Source organism: Chamaea fasciata, unplaced genomic scaffold (genome assembly GCF_029207755.1).
Source record: "Chamaea fasciata isolate MVZ Bird 193981 ecotype frontalis unplaced genomic scaffold, bChaFas1.0.hap1 SCAF_4, whole genome shotgun sequence".
NCBI classification, from domain to species: Eukaryota; Metazoa; Chordata; class Aves; order Passeriformes; family Sylviidae; genus Chamaea; species Chamaea fasciata.
The window spans coordinates 60,791,972-60,816,010 of record NW_027094089.1 but is presented as its reverse complement, the minus strand read 5'-3'; the positions used below and the strand labels follow the sequence as shown (position 1 = coordinate 60,816,010).

Sequence of the window (24,039 nt, the reverse complement as noted above, 5' to 3'; positions counted from 1 at the left end):
TTGTCTGGGTGCTATTTCTACTAAATGAAGTGCGGTATCTTCTTTTCTCACTTCATCCTTCTTTTCCTTCCCTTCCTTCTTTTATTAAATCTCTCTTTAGTTCTGGGCAAGAGAGGCTGTGGTATTTATGACCTGTGCTGTGCTGTTTAGCTGGTGGACCTATGGAGCACACTACTGAGGAGCAGGCTATAAACGGCTCCTTTCCTTGTAACCATTTGTAGTCTGTTCAACTACCTCAGAAACAAAGACATGAGATGTATACATCTGTATTTCAGTGCTTCTATGGTCCCCACTAGGAGAACCATGTTAAGCTTATTTATTGAAGGTAATTATTGCAACAGACTGGAAGACAACAAAATACATCACCCCATGTACAGAGAGGAAACAAACAGAGTCCCAAGTCTTTAATGCTAGCTTTGTCTAACAATAAGCTTTCACTGATTTCAGTGGTATCCAAATACGTAAATTCCATCTTTAGATGGGGATTAAAAACATTGCAGGCAAACACTACAAAATGGCTTCCCCGTTGCAATGCTGAGTAATCCTTTCTACATCTGAGAGTCTTTCTGTCTCTTGCAAGAAAACAAGTTCAGCACCTAATCTGTGATATGTACAATTTAAGGATTGCAGCCCAGGTAATATAGCATTTACTGCCCCCCAACTTGTTCCATCTGCTCCTCAGGGCTCTCCTGCTCCTTTTGCTCCTTCTCCCAGAGAGGCTGCCACATCATCTAATGGAAATGGCTCTGTGTGACTGCTCTCTAATGTGGCTCCTGAGCAGACGGACCACAATCTTCATATCACCTTTCTTAGCAAAGCCATTTCTAAATTTTAAGAATAATCTGGGACATTTTCCTGAACTGAGAATGACTCCTCCTTAAAACTCTTTCTCTCTCAGTTAGTAGGTGACCTAGCTGAAACAGAAGGTAGCTCGCTAATTTTGTTTTCCTTTTTAATGAGATTTCATTTGTTTTTTCTTTGGTCTACAAGGCTCATTTTCCTGCTCATTTTGCTGGGGATAACTTCAATAACCCAGATCACTGCTCAGAAATACCTGAAATAAGTATCTGACAGGTCTAATCATCTACCATTTATCTAGCAGATGAATGTCTACCATCCCAAATTAAGGTCATACAACCTTATTATGACATTATATCTGGCTGGCATGTTTTGATTCCTGAAGGTCAAGTAAAAATTGCTAGGGGGATACGTGGAAAAGCAGTGTCTAGATAATACACTCCAATCTTTAGCAGTTTGAAAATGTTGAGTTATGGTCTATATGAACCTAATAGCTCTGTCAACAGTGAAGCACTTTATGGTTTGCAGAACGAATGCAAAAAGCTGCAACACACGTGAACTTTTGTGAACATATTCTCTTTCAACCACAAACTTTTCCCATCTCAATTTGTGGTATTTTTCTATGCTTTCTGCCAAAACTTTTGATCCCTAGCTACTGCATTGAAATCCTGAATGTGTTTCTGGTATCTGTAAACTGGTAAATACGGAATTATTCTGTGATTTTATTGAGATATGTATGATTTACCCATCTCTCTGTTCTTATGGGGACTATTCTTAATAGTCAACTTGACTAGTGCATTGTCCTTCTACATAAATAGAAAGTAATTAATATTTACCATTTTAGCCAAAACCACTGTTTTTTCAGATATTGTTCTCCATGGGAAAAGAATGCAGCAATTGTGTCTTCATACTTTGCTATTAAAAAATCCCAGCAGATGAAGAAGATGGCTATGACAGTGACGACAAAGAGTGGCAAAGCTCTCTGAAAATTCAAACTGCAGGCTGCAATAACTACTGCCAAGTATGCTGTCACAGAAACAAGAATATACATGTCAGTTAGGTTGGTATTTTTAAAAACAGGAATTTTAAATTTATAAGTGGTGATCAAAGTCAGGCCTGTGTTTATCTTTACGGCAATTTTCTGACTCTCAGCCTAAATACTGAAAAATTTTGCTTTTTTAGATAGTGTGGTTACTTATGATATGCTCATTGATGAGAAAAGTGGCTTTCATTCTGTCAAAGCAGATTATATGCTTTTGCCAAGGTTAAGTTCATATGAAACATGTTAATCACTCAGAAAAATTTAACATATCTACAATAATTTCTTTTTCCTTTTTAAAAGGCATGAATTAAGGTCATGAGTCTTGTTCCTTTTTTCGAAAGAGGATGAGTTTAACCAATAAAACTAGAAACAAACTCTTATAAACACATGTCAATTGACTGATTTGATGACCTTAAGTAATTGTGAAGCTTAAAAGTAATTTACTTTATGAAGTAGCTATGAAATTATTTATTTGACAGGTTCACTGCTGATAAAATGTTGGACAAAACCATATTCAGTTCTTGTAAAGAATTATTTAATTTTGTCTATTGCAAATAAAGAAGGACTACTGATTTTTGCAATGCAAGTTGGTTTTCATGGAATTAATGTACGAAATCCTGACATATTCTTAGAACTCACTCACTCTCCTGAACCAGAATATGTCTATACTATGATAAAGCAAGGCAAGATGATGTGATGAGGGCAAGATATTTAGCATGCAAGCAACACTTTTATAACCACCTCCTGGTGTGCTGATGCCTGTCTCATAAATATTTCAATTCTCCATGTTCCCAGTGTTCAAGTTGTAGTTTGTTCAGAAACAAACTTGTGAAGTAGAAGGAAACAAACTAACCCACTGGCTAATTAGGAAAGGGAGAAGACAGAATATCTGAATGATTTTGCAGTGCATACTATCGTAAGTACATGACTTAAGTTCAGTCCTATTTGGTGCCTGACAGTTTTTTAAGTGCTATCATGGTCTTGGACAAGTTACTGAAACTGTAATTTTGGAGTCAGCTGGTAATGGAGTAGACACAAAGTCTGAACTACTCTGATATCGCAAGTGTAATTGCTAGTCAGACGTTAAACATGCTGGAGAAGCAGTTTAGCAAGACTTGTGCTTTTGTTATGTTTGGGAATGAGTGGAGGTTTTGCAATCTGGAATTCTTTCTGGGACTAAATTCTTAACTACTTTGAAATACATTGTTAAAGACAGTCAAGAGTTTTTATATCAGATAAAGACACAGCACAGCCTATCATCTCATACAGGTAAATAAATAAGGCTTCAGCAATCCTGGGTGTAAAATATACTGTACCTGTTATTAAAATTCCACAGATAACATAATGAATTTTGGTTTTATGTTTCTTGCAAAAGTCACAGGCTTCATCATATTTTTTTTCTAAATGTCTAGGAAAAAGAAATTAACAAAGAATAGAAATGTAAGCTTTTGCAGAAGAAAATTCTGTTAAATTGGTCAAAATTTCTCCACTGAAGTTCACTGAATTTGAAAAGGATTAAATTTGGATCTGAAGTGCTAAATAAAAAGTGCCTTTTGAGAGAGACTTCTTTGGGTTGATGTTGGACAGGTGAAAAAGAAAATATGGCAGATATTTAATGGGACAATCTGTCATCTACATAATGGGCCAAAGTCAGCAGGCCAGTTCTGCTACCCTCTGAAGTATAGCTGTTCTGTGAAGATATCTGTTAACAGGGTTAGTGCCAACTGAGTAAGTAGTTGGAAGATTCAGTGTCCATTACTAGACCCACAAATTCTGTTAATACAGCCAGCCCAGCACTACTATGTGGAACAGTAGCGTTGCTGTAATTGTGAAGGCCTAAGGCTGCATTTGTGTGCGTGTAAAATAACCAATACCCATCTAAAGCCTTATTACAACGTGCATAGATGTTTCTGGACTTTTTAAAATTTGGTTGTTATTACACTAACTTTTCATGTCATCATCTCATGGAAGTTAAAATTATTTGTTATGTTTGAATGTCATGCTCTGATATCAGTTCTTCCAGTTATTACATATTTCACTTTCTTCGTTTTCATCACTAAATGCAAGAGGGTGACTTCATGAGGGAGGTCAAATTTAGGGAAATAACAGTTAAGGAAATTAATTCAACACAGATTTCAAATGTTAAATATGGGGGTGACATGGCTGTTTATCTATGAAAATTACTGAAGCAGTGGTTAAAAAAAACACCTTCATATTGTGCAAGCTGGAAAAACAAACAAACAAAACTAAAAAAAACTACAGCTATGTCTCTGTCATCTCAGATGCACTGCTTTAGAGAGGTACATCTCTGAAGCAGTGCCTCACATTCCCAGTCCATAAAGGCAATGTTATATTTAGAGATGCTAATTGTCCAGACTGTACTTGTTTGAAAACTAAATGCAGCTGGAGTTAGATGCACACTGAAATCCAGCATGAATACCCTTCTTTTCTGCAAAGAAAATTCAATTAATTTAAAATAAATTTGAGAGAAATAAGAAATATTATTTTAAATTATGTCAGTAAACAGAAGAACAGAGCAGGAACACACTCCTTTGCAAATACAAAGAGTAATAGGTTCTCTGAGAAATCTTGATTGCTTTTGATACTTCAATTTCAGTTCTGGGAATTCCTGTTGCTTCACAAATTATAGTGCTCTTTTTTCCAACTTGTAAGAACATTAGGTTATCTACCCAATCTCAGCAGAAAGATTAGATACAACAGCAAAAGAAAAAAGGAGAAATGAGAGACAAATAGATGAAATAGCCAGTTACTTTATCAAATTTATGGTTCATCCATCACCCAAGAAAAGGAAAAAATACTATCTACTATCTGTTACTGCTGCTTATGAGTCCTTTGGGATTTAAAATTGTTACTTATAGGTTACAATTTCTTGTAATTTCTTCTTTTATCTAACATTTCTCTCTCCTTTTCATTTTATTAATTTAGGCTATTGTGACTTTGGTACCAGAGTATCTTAAATATTTAAACACATATATCATAAATATGCAGCTCCATTCTGAAAGGTGGCAGAAAAAAAATGTTCCTTATGAAATATGGTTAATTTACTAAGGAAACACTCTTCTCTAAAAGCTGATCCTATGAGCTTGAAATGCAACTAAAGATGTTGATAAAACAGGTCTTGCTTAAGCATATTAATGTGAAGTATTTATATATGTCAAAACTATTCTTTCTTGCATTTTGTAAGTCAGAGATCAATGTTATCTTGTGCACGTACTCCAGAAGGGAATGTTAAAACTTTGCACTTGTAGTGAATCTATGTTATCAACAGACTGATCTTTCAAAAGGGCTATGTCTTAGACCACAGGCTATTTAGTACTATCTGTGGAAAGAAATCAGTGACACATATGAACATTCAGTATGATTAAGTATCATGTCTTAATTATTTATTGCCTTAAACAGTTTGTAATTTTCACAAAAATACCTAATCCTCAAGTAAAATGTGGATGTGTGTTTTCACTCTGTGATTACTTGGAAGTAGAGCAAATACGATGTGAAACTTTTGTTCCATTAAAATGGCTTTTCACAGCTATTCTGTTTTTACTTTGTGCTGGAGCAAATGGCTATGCAAACTGAAAGACTCTAGTGAATCTTCATCTTCCTGAAAGAGACCACTCATTAAGACCTGTACCTAAAAAACACTGCTCTAGAAATATTGGAAGTTATTGTACAGGAAGAAAAGATATTGCTCCTTTAACTTGTAAGGCTTAAAAGGACAGTTACACAATCACAGATGTCATTTGTAAAGTGCAATAATTTTAAATGCGTTGTGTTTCTCTACTACAAAAATTGCTAGGCAATACAAAAGTCTATGTAGCATAGTGGTACAGCAGTGAAATTTAGAGCTGTCACTTCAGAAGCATAAACACTGGCAGCTTTTTGCTTAGGCCAGGATGAAGTGAGAGGAAGATTTACTCAAGCAAAAACACATTACCTTTTCAAGCGTGGTTGCTCATCCTCTACAGAGTCACGTTTGTTTTCAGGCAGATCACTCTCAATATTGATGTATTCATCTCCCTGGAAAGCAGATCAGTGCCGAGGTTGTTAGAGGGGTTTAAGCTTCTTAAGTAAGGTGCAAAAAAACATCCCCACTGGCAGATAGCTGAAGCAGTCTCCAGACTTTCCTGTCTAAACTTCGTGCATGGCTCCAGCTCTCCTGTCTGCCACCAACTCTGATCGGTGTTTAGATCAGCTAAGGAGTTTCCCAAGCCATCCACACTATTTTCAAAAGGGAAATAAAGGGGGAAAAATTACTAGTGTTACTCAGAGCTGAAGAGGGCAGGGCCTCACAGATGGTACTACTGCATACAGTTAAAAAGGGGAAGCAGTGAATTAGCCAACTTTGCCCAGCACCCCCTGATTTTGTCACTTCCCTCTTTGCAGAACTTTAATATGATGGAGCTTTTGTATATGGAAACAGGTTAAACCGGGCAAGGCTCAGTGTTTTAAAAATTTACCTAAGCCAATAATTTTATTCTTAAGAAAAATTGCTACCTGAGTCCACATAAGCACGGCACTATTAAAGCTTTTGTATGACTACAGGCTGCCCTGCACCCTGTCTGAGGACTGCCTTGAGGCAGCCAGGAGGGGCACAGCCCCTCAGACCTGCTCAGCACACCTGTGGGGGCTGTCATGCCCACCCCCTGCACCACTTTCCCCACCTCACTCCTGTGGGGCACAAGGAAGGAGCTTGTCCCATGGCTACTTACCTCCATGCTCACAGTGGGGCCTGCAGAGTGGCCAGGGCCCAGGGCAGGCGACCACTGTGCTCAAGGAGAGCAGGGTACCTGCATGCAGCCCTCACATCTCTCCCTCTGAGCACCGTGCCAGGGCACTGTGACCAGCGGACCGGCCTGCAGTGTCTGCCCATGACCAGGGCAGAGACAGGCAGTTTTTACCTGGCCCAGTGGAAATGTCCTACCCTCTTCAGAAGAGTGGCCCACAGTCCTCAGCCACTTTTGGAGCAGTGACAATCTACAGGTGAGTTTACCTTTTGCTATTCTGTCCCATTTATTTATTTTGAGTCAATTCCCCAGTCTGCTGTGGAAAGCAAGGACTACCACAGACCTTGCATTCATCTTGCCCATGAATTCTGTCTATCTGCCCTGCTGCAGGTGCTGCCAGAAGCCCTGGAAAGCTCTCAGTTAGTTGCCAGGGAGAGATTTGAACCACAGAGTCATAAGAATGGCTTGGGTTAGAATCATTTAAAGATCATTAAAGATCATTGAGTTCCAACCCCCTGCCATGGGCAGGGACACCTCCCACCATACCAGGGGGGTAGCCTCATCCAGCTTGGCTTTGAATATCTACAGGGATGGGGCACCCATAACTTCTCTGGGCAAATTATTCCAGGGTCTCATCACCCTCACAGTAAAAAAAATTCTTCCTAATATCTGACCTAAAGCTACCCTTTTTCCATTTAAAGCCCGCCCCCTTGTCCTATGACTACACGCCCCTATAAAAAGTCACTCTTCCTTATTTTTTTGTAAGCCCCCTTTAAGTGCAGAAAGACCACAGTGGGATCCCTGCAGCCTCTCTTCTCTTTCAGCCTGCCAAGTGTCTTCATACTTTATTGATCTCAAAGGCAAAACTAACACATGGCAAGACCAGAGGAGTATACACATGGAAGCTGCTGTTCACTCTCCTAGGGAAAGCTCAGCGTAAAGCCAGCAGGAGTCAATTGGTCCTCTGGCTGCAGTTTTCGAGTAGGGTGCTGTGTAGCTCTGTGGAGTTGCTCTGCAACATATGATGGCATCTTCACTAAACTTAATTTCTTTTCCTCTTTTGTCTTGACTGTGAAATAAAGCAAACCTGAAAAATGCCTACTCTTAACTGGTAGTACTCCTCTCAATGGCTGTACGAGGTGAGGTAGGCTTCATATTTGAGGGACAAGACAATGAGTGGTGATAATATGCAAATACCATTTATTCCTGAACCTAAATTTGGAATGTAATGCATACCAGTGCTTCTCACAGATTTTTTAACCTACATTATAAATCAGGAGAGTCTCACCCCTGCGGGTGGAAGTGCCATGCATTCACATTTGGAAGCAGCTACACTCCCTTTGGCACTCCCAATCAACTCTCCTGATTCACAGCTTGAAGCTTATATCCTTCAGATATTGCTTTCACCTCCACCATCATTCCCACTGCCACCACTTCATGCACTGCCTAGGCCAGGCCATGCTCTTCTCTTTTTCCCATGCCACAACATACTCCCTGTGCCTGGATTACTCACAGCCTGAACTCTGGCTCTCTGAATTTTTGAAATATATCGTTTGTCTATATGAGAATATACCCTACTTTTGCTTTTGAGTATTTCAATTACAAAAGCATCAACCTACATATTTTCACATTGTTTACAATGTGAAAAAAATAAGCTCAGAATATTACTATGCCACTCTTTCATTATCACAAATGCTTTCCTACAATAACATTAAAAGGTGAGAAAATCTGAAATCAAAGACAACTTTTTGTGAAAGGGTGCAGATACAAAAGGATATTGGAGAATGGATGCCTTTTGCTTTTTTTTTTCATGGCCAAACATGACACTAGGTCTGGCTCGTGGGCAGTGATGGCCCTTGTTGAGAGTTACCTAAGGGCTGTGTAGACATGTGGACGTCTGCCAGCAAAGGGAGACACTGCTATGTCCATACTGTAAAGACCATCAAAAAAAATTCTTATACCTCAGTCACAGTGTGCCTGAGAAATTGTTGGTGTGAATATTCACATCTCTGATACTCTTGCACTAAGCAGTGGCAGAATTTTCAGATTAACCTTTTCAGTGGGAAATTGGTTTCTCTGATACAAATCAAGCTTTCATAGATGCCACTACTTTTCTCCAATTTTTTACAGTTTCAATCAGTTCTTGAAGTCCTTTTTGCTTTTTTTTTGTTTGTTTGTTTGTTTTAACAATTTCCTTTTTGATAGCTTTTTTTGAAGCTGAAGGTATAGGCACCATCTACCACCTTTCTCTCCTAGGATCTCAGATTCCAATCTAGTTCCCAGGAGTGCTTATCAGAACAATCTAAGTGATCCTTTCCATCACTGTGTATCTGGAATTAATTCAGCTTTGAGAGCAGAAACATTACTTTGCGGCATGCCTTTGCTGCCTCTGATCAGATCCAAGAAAACAACAGAAGACAGAAAGGAGTACCCACTGCATCAAGTATTTCTTATATGCTGCTTTGAGTACCATTACCAAACTTGGCCAGTAGATACGATTACAACAGAATTTTTAGAGTAGCAAGTAATTTCTGGAGTGAGAATGTGAAAATATTAATAGCTGACAATGGCAAAATACCTGTGGATTTTTTTTAACCTGACTTGCATCTTTTCATAGTGGGATACTCACTATGTGGGCTTAAATAGCCCACATAGGGGGCTTATAGCTTAAACGTATAGTCAAAAAGAAGTCAAAATGAATGTGTTTATTATTAAAATAACCTGTATTGTGCTCTCTTCTTTGGTCAGTTTTACACAGGACCTGTTACCTCAAGTTTGTCTTTGTCTGAATTTATTCCTTATTAGGATGTTTATTTAATAATTATATATCAATTATTAGATATTTAGTAATATGAATTCTTTGTCTGACTGAAAGATTGTATCTCTAAAACTAATGATTACAGATTCTCTTTTTCCACCTTCATATGAGAAAATGCTTCTATGTCAACACTTCATCCACAGTCTTCCCTCTGACTGCCATTTCTGATTCCTCTTTTGTATCTTATATGAAGCTATTATGACATTGGAATATATTTTTTCTGAACCCTACACATGTAATTGTTTTTTCTCTAACATTTTTTGAGAACAGAACTCACTTCCCTGCCTGTTTATATGTTTTAAATCATATTCAGATTTTGTTAGAATATCTGTCTTAGATATACTATTACATTGCTGACATTAACTCTGAGGTTTACTAATTTTCATAAGGTTATTTGGAAGAAAAAAAAAAAAAAAGAAAAAACCATACCTGATTAGTATGCACTGTTTTCTTGTTTTGTGAATTCCTGATTCTCTGCAAATTGTCTCCAAAGCCTTTCAGATTTGTATCATCCACACCACCATCGCCGTCATTCTAGGACCAGAAATTAAATTGGTTCAAATCAGAAGCTGAAAGCCTCTCTAGTGTACAGTGAGAACTGATTTACAATCTGGTGCCTGGGCTACCATGGAAGCAACTGAATGAGTAACAGGAAATGGCATCAAGTTGCACCATGAGAGGTTTAGATTAGATACTAGGAAAAAATTCTTTGCTGAAAGGGTGGTCAGGCATTGTAATAGGCTGCCTGGGCACGCGATAGAATCACCATGCCTGAAGTGTTCCAAAAACCTGTAGATGTGGCACTCTTGGGGACACGGTTAATTGGTGAACATGGTGGTGCTAGATTAATGGTTGGACTCAATAATCTTACTGGTATTTTACTATCTAAATGATTCTACAATTCTCTGTGCCACTTTATTAGACCAGGGAGCCCAAAACTTGGTGCGCAAAGCTTGGCTGTTCATGTCCCTGCACTATTGCACAAAGGGGCCTTGATCACGGATGGTGCTCAACTAATGTGAATCTGCTGTTGACTAAAATCTGCGACTTGTTGTGTCAGTAGTGGTTCAACAAGTTTATAAAAATCCAGGTCTTATTCTCAGCAAGGGCAAAATGGACTATGTGGGGCCTTCCTCAATTGTTAGCACCTTTGCTCCAGTATTTATGTTCTTTTACACACATTGAGTAAATGTGAATATGTACTTGTATTGCTCTTAGAATAAAACACAGGTTATCTTTGAAGAGAGGAGTTAGCTTTACCACATTAATCCTCTGAGGTGTACCTTTTATCAGAGAGATGAAGACAGCCATAACCATTTCTAATCTATTTTTTTTAGTAAATCCTGAATCTCTGTTTTCTTGTTTCTTAATGTTCTGAAGGATAAGTTATCGCTTTGAAATGGTCCTAGAATATCTGGTTCTTGGTTTTGTAATAAAGCTGCTTAAACAAAATTTCAGACAACTTACATCTGCAATTGGTGTGAATGCTTTGCATTACAGTGGTTTCTTATAGCAGCAATTACAGTACAGGTTTCATTGCATGAAGTATCTCATTTACATGGTAATTTTATTTACATGGTAATAGACCCAGTAAATTAGTATTTACAATGAAAACAATCACTTTCACATAAGCAATACAAAGTAAGTTGAATCACAGAAAATTATGATACAGACAGAATAAGCAGTACTACTAGAAATAAACTGAATTTTGCCTTTTAGCAGAAACAACCTTAGAAGCAACTAGAACAATGTTCAGTAGTATTTTTCCTTAAATAAACATTGCCTCTGAACTTCACAAAAAAATCAGTTTCAGTCAAAGTGTTTCTGTAACTTTGTGCGTCTGGGAGAAGCAAGAGGAGTCACAAGAAGCTGTTTATGCCAGTGCTGTGGCCTTAATACATCATTTTCCTCGCTTCTAAGCTTCCAAGCCAAGAGCATATTTTCCTTCCCTTAAGAGAGGTATTTCTTTTTCAGAAACACTTGTCACTTGTTTGCCTTCTAACCATGCCATCACAGGAGTTTGCTGCAGCTGCCCCTGCAGTCAGCAACAAAAGCAACCACTGAACATCCCATACAATTTAAAAAAAAATCAAAAGAAGCAGATATTAACTGTATCATTGAGATATAATACATTTAAAATTCTACAAAGAAGAGCATAATGAAGTCAAAGCAGTATAGTTCTGTAATTTACATACACACACACACTCCTGAGAATGGTGTCTTTGAAGATTTCTGTACTTGCTGCTGAGGAACAAAAAGCAGAGTTTTCCTAGAACTTTTGTCAGTAAATGTGTGAAAAAAAATAAGCATGCAAGTTGCTGTCCATGAAATACACAAGTAAAGAATAATCTGTGTTGGAAGAAACCTGTAGAAGTCACTTTGGCGATACAAGTGCAATAATTGCATAAGAGTTTCATTTATAGAATAATTTAAAAATATGAATGTACGACTAATGTAACAAAACCAGTACAAGCATCACACAATTACTGGAACTCAGTAGTCCACACTGCATTGATACATTCCTATCCTTCTCTGTGAATAAAAAGTCGTTATTTCAACTGATCATATCATATTTCTGGATTATTACTGGTTCAGTAGAAACTGGTTAATTACTGTTGATAACAAGTTTACTTTAGTTAAGACTTCTGTTGTCTAGAACAGTCTTTGAATGAGTGCCATGAAGCTGAGTGATTTTCTTATTTCACAGCTGATTTTTAAAGTACTGTCTCTTCATTCTCCCCTTTATAGATTCTGTTTGTTCTGTGAAAACACATTATTTAACCCTACCGCTTGAAGAAAAAAAAATTATTTCTAATTAGAACAGAAATATTCAAGTGACAAGTAAACTGCCTATTCCCTTTTCTTCCTTACTTAATGTCTGAGGGGCTGAAGGAGCTCCTCAATAAAATGTCAGTCTATGCTTATGTTGGGGGTTAGGTTTGTTCCTTCTTTCTCTAAAGAATTTTTTCCCCATAAGTTATCAAGGAGACCAAGTGTTGGATACTTGAGAGTACTTAACCGAAACAAAGAGGTGGAAAAAGTTGGAAGGGGGGGATAATGCAGGTAAAAGACAGAGCTTGAGGCAGCTGCGGGCTCTTCTTTTTCCAGTGTTCGGGGAGAGAGAGAACGGGAAGAGAGAGAACGGCTGTTGCTGGCTGGAAGAGTTTCACTGTGGCCAAAGGGATCCAGTCCTGGGAAATCGACTATCACCGGTTCAGCCTGAATCCTGAGTTTTCTCTGCCACCCACGGGAGTTGGGCCGGCCCTGCCTCGCCGTCGGCTTCTTCGGCGCTGCTCCTCTTGCTACAGTGTGACCCTGCGCCCCCTGCCTGCCGGGACACCCTGCCATCCCAGCTACCAGCCCGGGACTTTTCCACTGTTTCAGCTTGGTGCTCTGAGGATCCTGCAGGGACACCGAAACCAAACTGCCCTGGGTTTTGTGAAACAAAGCCCTCAAGGTTCTTGGTACTGTTTTCATTTGTCATTAATGCTGTAGTTGTTTGGTGGTTTTGTTTTGGGTTTTTTTTTTTTTTTGGTTTTTTTTTTTTTTTGGTTTTTTTTTGTTTTTTTGTGTTTGTTTGCTTTGTAATACATACTAGTAAAGAACTGCTATGCCTATTTCCCAAATCTTTGCCTAAGAGCCTCTGATTGTAATTTATAATTGCAAAAGAAAAAAAAAAGGGGGGGGGTTTACACTCTCCATTCCAAAGGGAACTGCAGTTGTTTTTTTTTATTACCTGGCAGATACCTGTCTTCCCAAACCAAGACAGCTTACTGCCTACTCTTGCTGATTGCTATGTAAGCAACTCAGCACAGGCAGAAAACTTCTACCTCATTAACTCAATATCCTTTTCCAGCTCCCTGTAAATATCTGGAGAACAAAACAGTGCAGGAGAAAATGGAAGTTTAAGCCTTAGGCACTGCAGTTAGCAGAGTCCTGTTATGAGCATGGGCCAGTCCAGCAATATGTAAAGTCGTTTCTGAACCTACTCGACCTCCAGGTGACATGAGAGAGCAGGAAATTCACAGAGAAGCTTGGGTGGGAAAATTCCCTTTGCTTTAGTGCAACTTAAGGTTTACAGAATTGGCCCATCTATTTTGAATGTCTGTTAAATGAAAAGTGTTTCGAAGTTGTGGTTCTGCTTTCACAAACTGATTTACTTTAACTGATTGGAATTCAAGTCTTGTAAAATGTTTGATTAAATGACAAGGACATAGCTGTCTCAACGGTGTAAGTGAAATGCTCTTTCAATATTTGTTTAGTTCCCTCTGGACTGTTAAGTCACCAGGTATTGTTGCAGGACTACATTCACTGACCTTCCCTGCCATCTCCTGCCTGATTTTGAAGGAGGAGGGATTTTGCAAAGAGCTAATTACTTCTATTGTGCTTTCAACAACAGCAGACACTCTGGAGTAGATGGTGTTACACTCATGCTACTTAGGGAAGAAAATACACGGGCCAACACTGCATTCAGACAGCTGCTTAAATTGTTTATGGTTTAAGGGTGGGTCCTTATGTTATGTTGGAGATTAGAATCAGGATACTCCAGGAACTTACTGGAAAACAGGTGCTTCAAAAGCAAATAATTCAAGTTATAGTGTCGGATTTTGTTGCATCTCATTAGATTTTTAACTGCATTTGCCCAGCAGAAGTGAAGCCATCTAGTTTACAGTTCAAAACTTGCTTTTCTTTAAATATTCAGTGCACCTGAACACGATTCATCTAGTTTTCCCTCATGTACTATCTTTTGCTAGCCAGTGCTGTGATTCTGAAGGAGTTCAAATGCATTTTAAATACTGAGGAAGAATTTCTGTAAATTCATAATCACAACACTCATAAATACCTGTCAAATTATAAAACTCAGTGTACAAGGCAGGAAGGAAGAATGTCCATTATCCATGTACTAAAGTACAGTAAATGAGCTGTAGAAACAACAGATAAAAAACAGATTCTGCCAGATTTAAATTTAGCAGGCTATGTCTTCATGGACTGTTTTGAAAAGGACTGTAAATAACACTCCCCATCTCTGAGTACATTGCTGTTTTCCTAAAAAAAATAGGTTGCCAGGGCAGGATAGTTGGATAGTATCCTGAAATGTAGGGTTTTTTATTAAAAAACCCCCAAGTATGGCTTTGGAAAGCGAGTTTTGAAAATGTGGAAAAGGATTGCATAATTTCCTGTCTGGATCTCGTTAAGTAATGCAGTGCAAGACCACCTTCATTTCCAAGGGTAAACATAACAGTGATGTTCATGAAATACAAATGCTTACTAGCATCTATAGTCTAAACTAACCAACCAGACAAGAGTATCTAGGAAGCTGTGCAAAATAGCAGTGAACAGAAATGGCATTTTTTAGGATATGTTTTGAACTTGTTTGAATGAAATGGAGTACAAATATTGCACGAATTATGACAACACCAATGCCTTGTGCACTGTTAGTAAAGGGCAGAATTTTTAAGGGGATCCTTCCTCAAGTCAACTTTGTAGGAGTGGTGTGCTCTGCTACAGAAACAGGTACAGGTTGTTTAATGCATCCTAACACTAGGAATAGGAGGCCAGTGAACAATATCTATTTATTAGCTTTTACCTTCCCTTTGCATTGTATTTATGTTTGCCTCTGTGTTGCTTTTAAATGTAGGGCAGTTTATTCATCCCACCTACTGTTCCTTTTTAAGCTGCAGCTTTTATCATCCCTTATGGAGTAACTGTGACTTGATGTTTAATGTTATCAGAGATTTGAATCATTAGAACTGATTACATAGAAATTCTGCCTCTTTAATAAAGGCTAAAGGCAAGCTAGGTAAAGCCCATCTCAGTTTTAGGACAATTGTTAGTGATACAGGGTTTCTGAGCAGGAAATTGTGGGCAAATGTAGTGGTCCTCCAGCCAGGGCCATGTATGAGAAAAGTAAACTGAACCATCTTGAGGGCAAGAGACACAGTAGTGTTTCTACACATTATGTATGACATTATTGTAGCTATAGATACACAATCAGTTTTGCAGGTACACAGACACTTAGCAGGAACAATTTTCTGAATTGGGGATAATGATTTAAGTTCCTTAAACTACATGACATTTTTAAGATGAAAAAGAATTAACAACCTGAATGTCTCATTATAAACAGTGCAGCAATCTGTTGGTTCTAGCTATGAGGAAGCATCCAAAGCAGGTAACTTCAGCATGCAGGTCTTAACAACAGCATTGGGTTTTTTAAGGTAAATACACTATAACTGAAGTGTAGGAGCACGGTAGGGAAGACTGGCAGTATAGGTAAAGAAAGCTTTGTATCTTCTTAAAACCAATAGAAAAAGCTCACTCATCCTAATACCCAAATGCCTGTTGGTAATTGAGATGTTCCTAATATCCAAACGAGAAACAGAGAGAAACAGCAGAGGTGTACATTTGGGGTTTATTGTCTGTTTCCTTTTGAGACCATTTTGAGCTGTTAATAAGGGGAAGAGTTGCTTCTGTGTCTCACAGGTATGGGCATTATCGCAAGGCAATAATGCTGCAGGACTTGCAATTTCAACATTATGCTCAAGTGGAAACTGCATAGTGTGCAAAAGAAGTAGCTGATATTTTGGAGAACCAGGCATTTTTAAAAATGCAATTAATGGTATTAATATAATTTTGTGCTACATGGATGCACGTCCTATCTGAAAGTTAACATAGGTGTTCTACTGAGCGTGTACTACAGTATCATTGAAAATGGTGATACAGTGAAATGCTTCTGCGATGCAATGGAAATCCTGTCACGGTACAGATGAGTGTGTGTTCACTTATCAATAGCAGCTGAGAAATTGAGAAGAGCTCCTAGTTATCTCCCTTTGACCATTCGTGTGACAAATCAAAAAGCAGACTGACTGCTCTCTATTACAACTTCTTAATCCTGTTAAGAGTCCCTTTGCAACAGAAAGTACAACGCTTCTCATTCTTGACTTAATAAAGATCTGGTAAGAACCTTCATCCATCACTTAGTAGCCTTGAGCTGCTTTGTATTACATTGAGAGCTGTTTTACTAACTTAGGTACTTTATAAAACAAATTACCTAACTCGAATTTACTTTGTCCCTCTTTTACTTTATCCCTACGTGCATTGATCAAGCGGTTCAGGTGCATCTGAAGGTGCATCTGTATTTAAGTACTACAGATACTTTAAATGGTTTCAATTACACCTTTTCCGGAGCACTTTTATATTTTGTGGTTGAGGTAAGATACTTATTGCTTAATACATAAAGACTCATTTATTTTGGAGGAATTAAAGTGTTCACTCTTTGTGTAAGAAAACCTTTAAACACATGAAATAGTGGGAAATTATAAGACTGTTTACTTTTCAGTGGCTTTTACTGTGAAGTGATTTGTTTATATACAGAATTTTACCTATGTCCTTCTGTGTCTTATTTTCTCTAGGGATTGACTTACATTTTGAAACAGGGATAGACAGTGTAAAAGTAAATAAAATGGCCCGGATAAGCTAGCTGCGTAAGGCAGAGGGTTAATCCGGGTCACTCCACTGTGCTCCACAGATCTCTGAGGAAAACGGTAGTTCTCAGCTTATGCCACTCTAGAGAGTTCAACACCGAGCTTTTCCGACTAGGGAGTCCTCTCCTTTTTGAGTTTTTAAGCACAGACTTAGGAAGCTAATGGCACTAGCTTAGGCACATATTTTGTGTGAAAACAGACAGGATGAAACCTCTTTACTCGCTCACTTGAACTGAGGGTGACTCAAGTTCAAATCGCTAAACTATCTGCTCGGAAGCAGAGATGCGTTGAGGGTGTTCTGATTACCCAGGAGAAAGTCCTAACCACCCGGCTATCATGTTTTAAGAGTTATCACTCTTGCCTGCATTCCGCAAATATTCCCTGACGGACTTGTCTGTCCCTATAGCGCAATGAATAAATATACAGAGCGGTTGAATGTCGCTGATGTTATGTAATAGTCCACAAACTTAGCATCTACAAAGACCCTTCTGTGTTACTTGGATAGTGTCGGCAGATATCCGCTACCCACTTCCTGCTAGCTGAGATCAGAGGCAGCGTAAGGACTGGAGACGGCAAGGGCGAGCAAGGGCCTGCTTTGTTAACATCGCCCTTTTCAAAGCACTGCATAGCCACTGTCTCTCCCCGATCTATTCTACTTTCAGCAACAAGTACAGTGAGCCAGCCCGGCTGCGGGTTCGCAAGTTTCTGTTTGTGTCTGCCCTAATTCCAATGGAAGCACAAGGATGCTGGGCACTGAGAAACAATAACTAACTACTTTTGGGGGTTTTGAATTTTTTTGTGTTTGTTTGTTTGTTTTTTTAAACGGCTGTTATTACCTTATGCCTAGAAAATGCAAAACCTTCTGGCTTGGATCCTTATCTTCTCTCTGTGTTCTTCTTGAGAGCAGAAGACAATTGCACTTACTTTATGCATGGAAGAATGTTATGCCCCACTGCGATTACATTATTACATTGTTATTTTTCTCATATTATTGAAATACATTGTTTTGATGAGTTATATGTCTGCTGCGTAATACTGACCTTCTCTTTATCAGAACTATAAATGACCTATCTTCAGGAAAAACCAGCAACTGATACAGCAGATGGGAGTCTGTTGCGACATCCATCAGCCTGTGAAATATTACCAAATCAAGATACTTTTCAAAGCTAGTTGTATACCACTGAGTAGAGCATACTTCTGAATAATTAGTGAATTGTGCTCAGCTTTTTTTTTACCAGAGCCGTGTACTTTGGCAGGGTATCAGCACGTTGAATGTTGTAAAACACCTGAAGACAGAACGCAGAAAATGCTTTTTCTTTGTTCGGGGTCTGAATTCAACATTGTTCAGTTTTTAAGTCCTTCCTCTTCCCCAGAAAGCAAAGGAAACCACGCTTACCTGGAAGGCCAAATTGTGCACTCCTGAGTGATCACGGTTGGTCTCCGTCAGTTCCATGCGCCTGGTACGGAATTTTGGGTGAATGTTGGAAGCTATTTCCAGCAGAGGGGAGAATCAGCCAGGACCCGGTTAATCCATCCACAGGACCGGTATCACTTGAAGGCAAAACGGCTGGAGACCTTCTCAGGTTACTCTCACTCCCACTTAGCTCCACCTTCTCACTTCGCTAGCACAGCCCTTTTTGGCGAGCATGGCAAACTACTTTCAGAGACAAGAATGGGGGATACCTGCTGGCCCAAGAAACAGATTTTACCCAGTATATCTCTGGGTGGTCCTAAAGAGAAGTGTGTGTACTTATGAAACTTCTGTCTTTCTTCACTTGTGTAGGAGAAAATATTCCACGTCCAGATTTTGAGAGGCCAACACATTTTTTATCCTTTTTTTATGGGTATTCTCAAGTCATTATTTTTGTGATAATATTGTAGCATTATTTTCATAGTAGTTTTCACCTAGCAGGAGAGAAAATGAGTTTGTGAACAACACTCACTCTGACAAGTGCTGGTTAAGCCACTTTCAGCTGGCATCCTGTATTTCATGGCACAGAGTCTTTTAGCTATCTCTCCACCAATTATTCACCTAAACTGAAGAGTTTTTATGATACTTTTCAGGCTTGCTATTTGCTGTATTACAAATAGATGTTCTTAAAACTATCAGTTGGGTCTCTTATCCATGTTTTTTGTTGACTATGGACTTTGTGTATATAGCTTGTTCTGGATAAGTCCTGAAAATAGCACTATTACAGACACCAATGTCAGACAGGATTTGTGTGAATATAAATTTTGCCATTAAGAACAGCTAAAGTGACTGTGTTCTATTTCTTGGAAATTCAGCAAAGTATATTTATGAATTCATTAGCTGCCTACATTCATAAGTTTTTACACGCAGATGGAAAATGTCATGAGTTACGCCTCATCCTGTGAAAAGCAAAAAACTATGCCCTGTTTTATGTATAAAAGCAGAATGGATTGGCATGACTGAATGTATTATTTAAAATAATGAGCAATTACATGAAAAATAAGATGATGCATCTTTCTGAGTAATCTTCCAACTATTTTACTAGTATTATAAATCATACTGTTGCAATATGTGCTTTCTGAATATTATAACTATTGCTCAAAAAGAAGGTCTAGCTGAGGTTTTTGTTTTGTTTTGTTTTGTTTTGTTTTGTTTTGGGAGTGCAGGGTTTTTAATGATTTGCAGTGTTCAGAATATTTTCGGTGACCCAAGTTTTGAAATCAACTTGTTTGTTGGTAATTGTATTTGTCCTGTGAGTAGAGGAAATTTTCTGGCTAATTACTTCTCTCTGAACAATAATCGCCAGCAAGAAATAAATGCAAATATCTTTAACAAGTTTTTATAAAATTGCCTGCTGATTTTTTGCATACCTCAGCTGCTTTCCCTTCCTTTCTTCCTTCTCTCCCGATTCCAATTTTGAACATGCTTTTACTACAAAAATGTAGAAAAAACAAGGCAATGAATTATTTTCAAATCCAGTCCATGCAATCTTAAAATCTGTAATCTGCATTTGCATGGTTGGAAGAAAGTTGTACCCTCCTAACAATTACAAGACACAAGTATTTTCTGGTATTGTTCCTTGTCTTCTGGCAACCCAATAGATAATTTTTAAAACTGTTTTTCTCATTTAAAAAAAAAATCTCAGAATAACACTGACTCAATAATTTCAGTATGGTTTCCTCCTTTGAATTATATTTTATCTCAGAAAACTTACAGGATGTTTAAAAGAAGAAAATCACACATCCAAGAAAAATCCTGAACTCACTACAAAAACCATGAAATATTGCCATTTCTTTCTGGACAGAGGATTATATATTTAAAGAAAATCAGGTAACTCACTGATATTTTTTGACATGATCCGTCAGAATTATATTTAATGTTTGATGTACAGCAAACTCTTCCTGTTTCTGGTTAAATACTACTTGAAGATATGTTATTTTATATCAAGGCATGTTATGTGTCTGAGGAATATTGAATCCCATCATTTCAACTGATAACAAGCCTGGATGTCTGTTTTCCTCGTATGTTATTCCTTTGGCTATGAGGAGAAAGCATTAAAGACTCACATTCTTAGATTTTAAGGTGTTTTTACAACAATAGATTAATTGCTGGGCTGAAACAAATATGTTTTGCCAAAATTCTACTGACTCATAGCAGGGAAAAAATTTATAATAATCTTAAGAGTTGTTCCCAAAGAATAGTGATAAGAAACTTTATGTTCCATTTCACTATTTCCACATATACTCCGGAATCTCTTTGTTTTATTTAGAGGAAGACAAATCAAAAGGCCTAATTGTCTTACTGAATTTCACATATAAATAAGATTTATATTTTTCCTAGTGTGAATAATACATGGCAAATGTTTATTTTCATTTGAGGGAATAATTTGCCTCGGTGCTTTTCACTTCCATTTTTCATGGTAGAAGTTTATGAATTTATTGAAAGAATGCTGCTTTTTCAGTTGACAGGCCTGAGAAAGTAGGGAAGAAAAGCATTTTATTGTATTGAAACAACAATCTGGAAAAGCAGAAACTACTTTTCATATACAGACTAAGGAAAATTTAATGTTAATGTGTTGAGTATTTTTACAGTATTATGTAGAGCCTGACACAGTGAACTGTTATTTCATTGTACCTATGGCTAAAATGTAGAAAATTATTCAACTTTTGTAATTAATGTTTTTTAAAGTTTTAAGTACAATCAGCTATTTTCTTGAATCCTTTTCTCAAAATAAGTGAGAGGTGATTTTAGTAATTCCCCAGAAATTTTTAAAGGAAGAAGAATGTTATTATACCCTCAGAGTGTTTTTCCGTGTCTTCTAATGCAGATGAAAGAAACAAGAAGTCTTGTTATAGGAGAGGCTTTCAGCTCAACTTTTTGCTTAGAGATCTGAGTGGCAAAGAAACGGAATGCTGTGTCAAGTAAAATAAAATATTTTGTTAGCAAATTAAACCTTCCCACTGCTATATAACTCTGCCATGAAATCCTAGCCATGTGGTAAAGCATTCAGAACCTCTGTTCCTCAAGTAACAGAACAGTAATGCTCAATTTGCTCTGAAATTGGCACACAGACTGGTTAAAGCTAGAAAGGGTTTTTTTGGGTAATATAAAAATATTAACCAACATCACAGCTTACTGTACACACAGCAGGCAAATATATAGCAACGTGATTCTTAATAATTTGCTATGTGCATAGAGAAGATGAGCAGGAGTATGAAGAAACGAGTAAGTTATCTAAAAAAGAGTAAAGTCATTCTCTTGGGGTTTTTTTAAATTGTTGAGCTGTGAGAAGCAACTTCATAGTTAGAACCTATAAAGTTCAAAAATTCAAAATTTTTACGTTCTTAACTGATCCTATTCATTATGCATAGTTTTTAAAATATTACTCAGTTATGATTTCAAAAACATTTCAGTTAAATTTTTCAAAAGTATTGAGATTATCAAATCCCAATTTTTCATACATGCCCTGAGTTAACCGTGCCTCAGAGGAAAGGTGAATGAAAAAAACCCCATGATTACCATTGACAAATGGTTGGCAAGTAGAAGATTGTTTTACATTTTGCTATATATCCTAATATTTATGTAGCTAGTCCTGCTTATCCCTCTTCTGACTTCTCTGAGTGAAAGATGCCTTCCAGATTTGAAAAGAGATGGGCCAAAAATTTATTTTTGTTCATGTATATAACCTACAAGCTTCAGGTGTTTGCAGTATTGCCTATTCAGTTTTTAGAAATATTTTTATACCAATGTCAAAGATAGACTATAACTCTCCACATCATCTTGAGAATAAAGGGTGAAAGGAAGAACGTACTGTATTGGGGAGAAGAAACACAATTTTTTATGTGTGTAAAATTGTCCCTCAACACACACTTTTCTTGGAAACTGTGACTTTTTATCTAAAGGGAATTTCCCCTCCAAATTCTCAGATACTGCTCTCATATTTTTAACGGAAAAGCAGACAATGAAAAGCTCTTTGTAAGATAAAAACAGTTTAAAAAATCAGAATGATGTCAAGTTTGATGAGATGTGGACACAAACCCCCGGATCTCCGTTTTTAAAAACCGTTTATGTTCGTACAAAGTGACTGTAAATGAGGTGGCTGAGTGGCCAGGTGCTGCCTCCATTTCTCCCAGGTTCTGCTCTGAGTTCAGTTTGTGCTTCTTGCTAGGCATACACTCTTGCCCAGTAAATCTCCAGCTCTTACTGTGGCTTGTAGCTCTCCCTCTGAGATCTTTTGAAACCAGTATGAATTTGAGCAGCTTGTTTCTTTTGTTTTGTTCACTTCCTCATTTTTCTGTGACAGTAGAAATTAAACGTTTTCATACTTCCCTGTTGAACTAAAGTTGCCCCTTCACAGGATGGAAACACGGCAAAAGAAGTTCATGTTTAACAAAAGCAGTGAATTAGGGGGGAAACACTTCTCAGAGGAAAGTCAAGGACCTTGAGGGCTGTTGTGTTTTACCTTGTAGCAAATACCTGTGTAAAGCTGTTTTTAAAAAAAGGAATCCTGGGCACGTGTTTGTTTTTACTTTGTAATAATTTTGCCTTTCTGCAAAATTCGTGTTCAGTGGGATGAAATGCTACAGTGAGTCAACAAGACGGCCAATCACTCTTGTGAAAACCAGACCTCTGAGCTGGAAAGTGAATTGCAGGTACCATTACTTGTTGCACTTCCTGCAAAGGCAGGTGTGACCAACCCTGTTGGGAAATTAATAGTGATTTAAGGAAATAATAGTGATATAAGGAAGAAATTCAAATTCTTTCTGTAATTCTAGTTGTAGTCTAGCTGGCATTTGCAAGGACTGTTTATACAAAGGTGTGTCTCTGGGCGTACCTGCACTGCTTCACAGGAATTTCCCAGCTTGTTTCTGTACAGATGAAAGAGTGGACTCATTTGTGACAAATTACTTCACTGAGTTCCTAGCTTGCTTTGTCTCAAAGCAGCTACCTAGTTGTCACTGGATGTCCCCAAGTGCTGGATTCTCAGAGGTGCCAGGTGTTACGCTGGCAGCCCCCATAGGAGGCTGAGACAAGTTGATAGGTGTTACGTGCACATTGAGATGTGTCAATGGTTGTCCTGGGTGGAGAAATTGAGTAATCCTGGGAGCTCCTCCGGGCTAAGATGTGCATAGATAAGAGAATTTGAATAACGACTAGAAACTGTTCCTGCATATGTAGGAATAGTAAGGTGGAATAGTCTTTTGTCCACTGCCAAGATAATTAGAATGTGTTTTGTAGGTACTTAAAATTAGCCCGTAGTAATTTATTATGTCCTTTTTAGGGTAGTTATCCTGCTTATAGGACTAGAGTCCTAGCAGGATCACTAGAGTTGTAAAAATTTATCTCAATTACACAATACAGGAGTCTGATCTAATCCTGTGAAGATGCCATTGCAACGCTTGCAATGGGGAGTCCTGCACCATCTGCCTAGTGGCAGACAGTCCTGTTTGAGATATTTGGTTCTCCACAAAAGCATTACCTTATCAGTGCAAAAGATCACAGGAGAACATTTTTGTAACTAGCACTCAGTCTGTGAATGTGTGTACAGGTCAGAAAGTATTCTTCCTAAAACAAAACAATCTGGTAAATCACTAGAATCACTACAGAATTACTGGTATAATCCAATCTTAAAGGTTGGAAGAGACCTTCAAGATCATGTAAAGATATAAATCAACATAAATTATTAC

General features: G+C 37.9%; 1 protein-coding gene across 3 annotated transcripts in view; it reads right to left on the bottom strand.

The window, feature by feature from the left end:
• The window catches only part of SLC28A3 (solute carrier family 28 member 3), a 38,733-nt gene extending 20,308 nt beyond the window's left edge, over positions 1–18,425 (bottom strand). For all 3 annotated transcript variants that reach the window (XM_066182421.1, XM_066182422.1, XM_066182423.1), the window contains exons 1-5: positions 18,278–18,425; positions 9,830–9,934; positions 5,793–5,875; positions 3,157–3,248; positions 1,635–1,824 (exon numbers count right to left, since the gene is read on the bottom strand). In XM_066182421.1, the coding sequence (XP_066038518.1) occupies positions 1,635–1,824; positions 3,157–3,248; positions 5,793–5,875; positions 9,830–9,934; positions 18,278–18,334 (527 nt within the window). In that variant the 5' untranslated portion in view covers positions 18,335–18,425. The remainder of the gene's footprint in view (positions 1–1,634; positions 1,825–3,156; positions 3,249–5,792; positions 5,876–9,829; positions 9,935–18,277) is intronic.
• Positions 18,426–24,039: the final 5,614 nt, after the last annotated feature.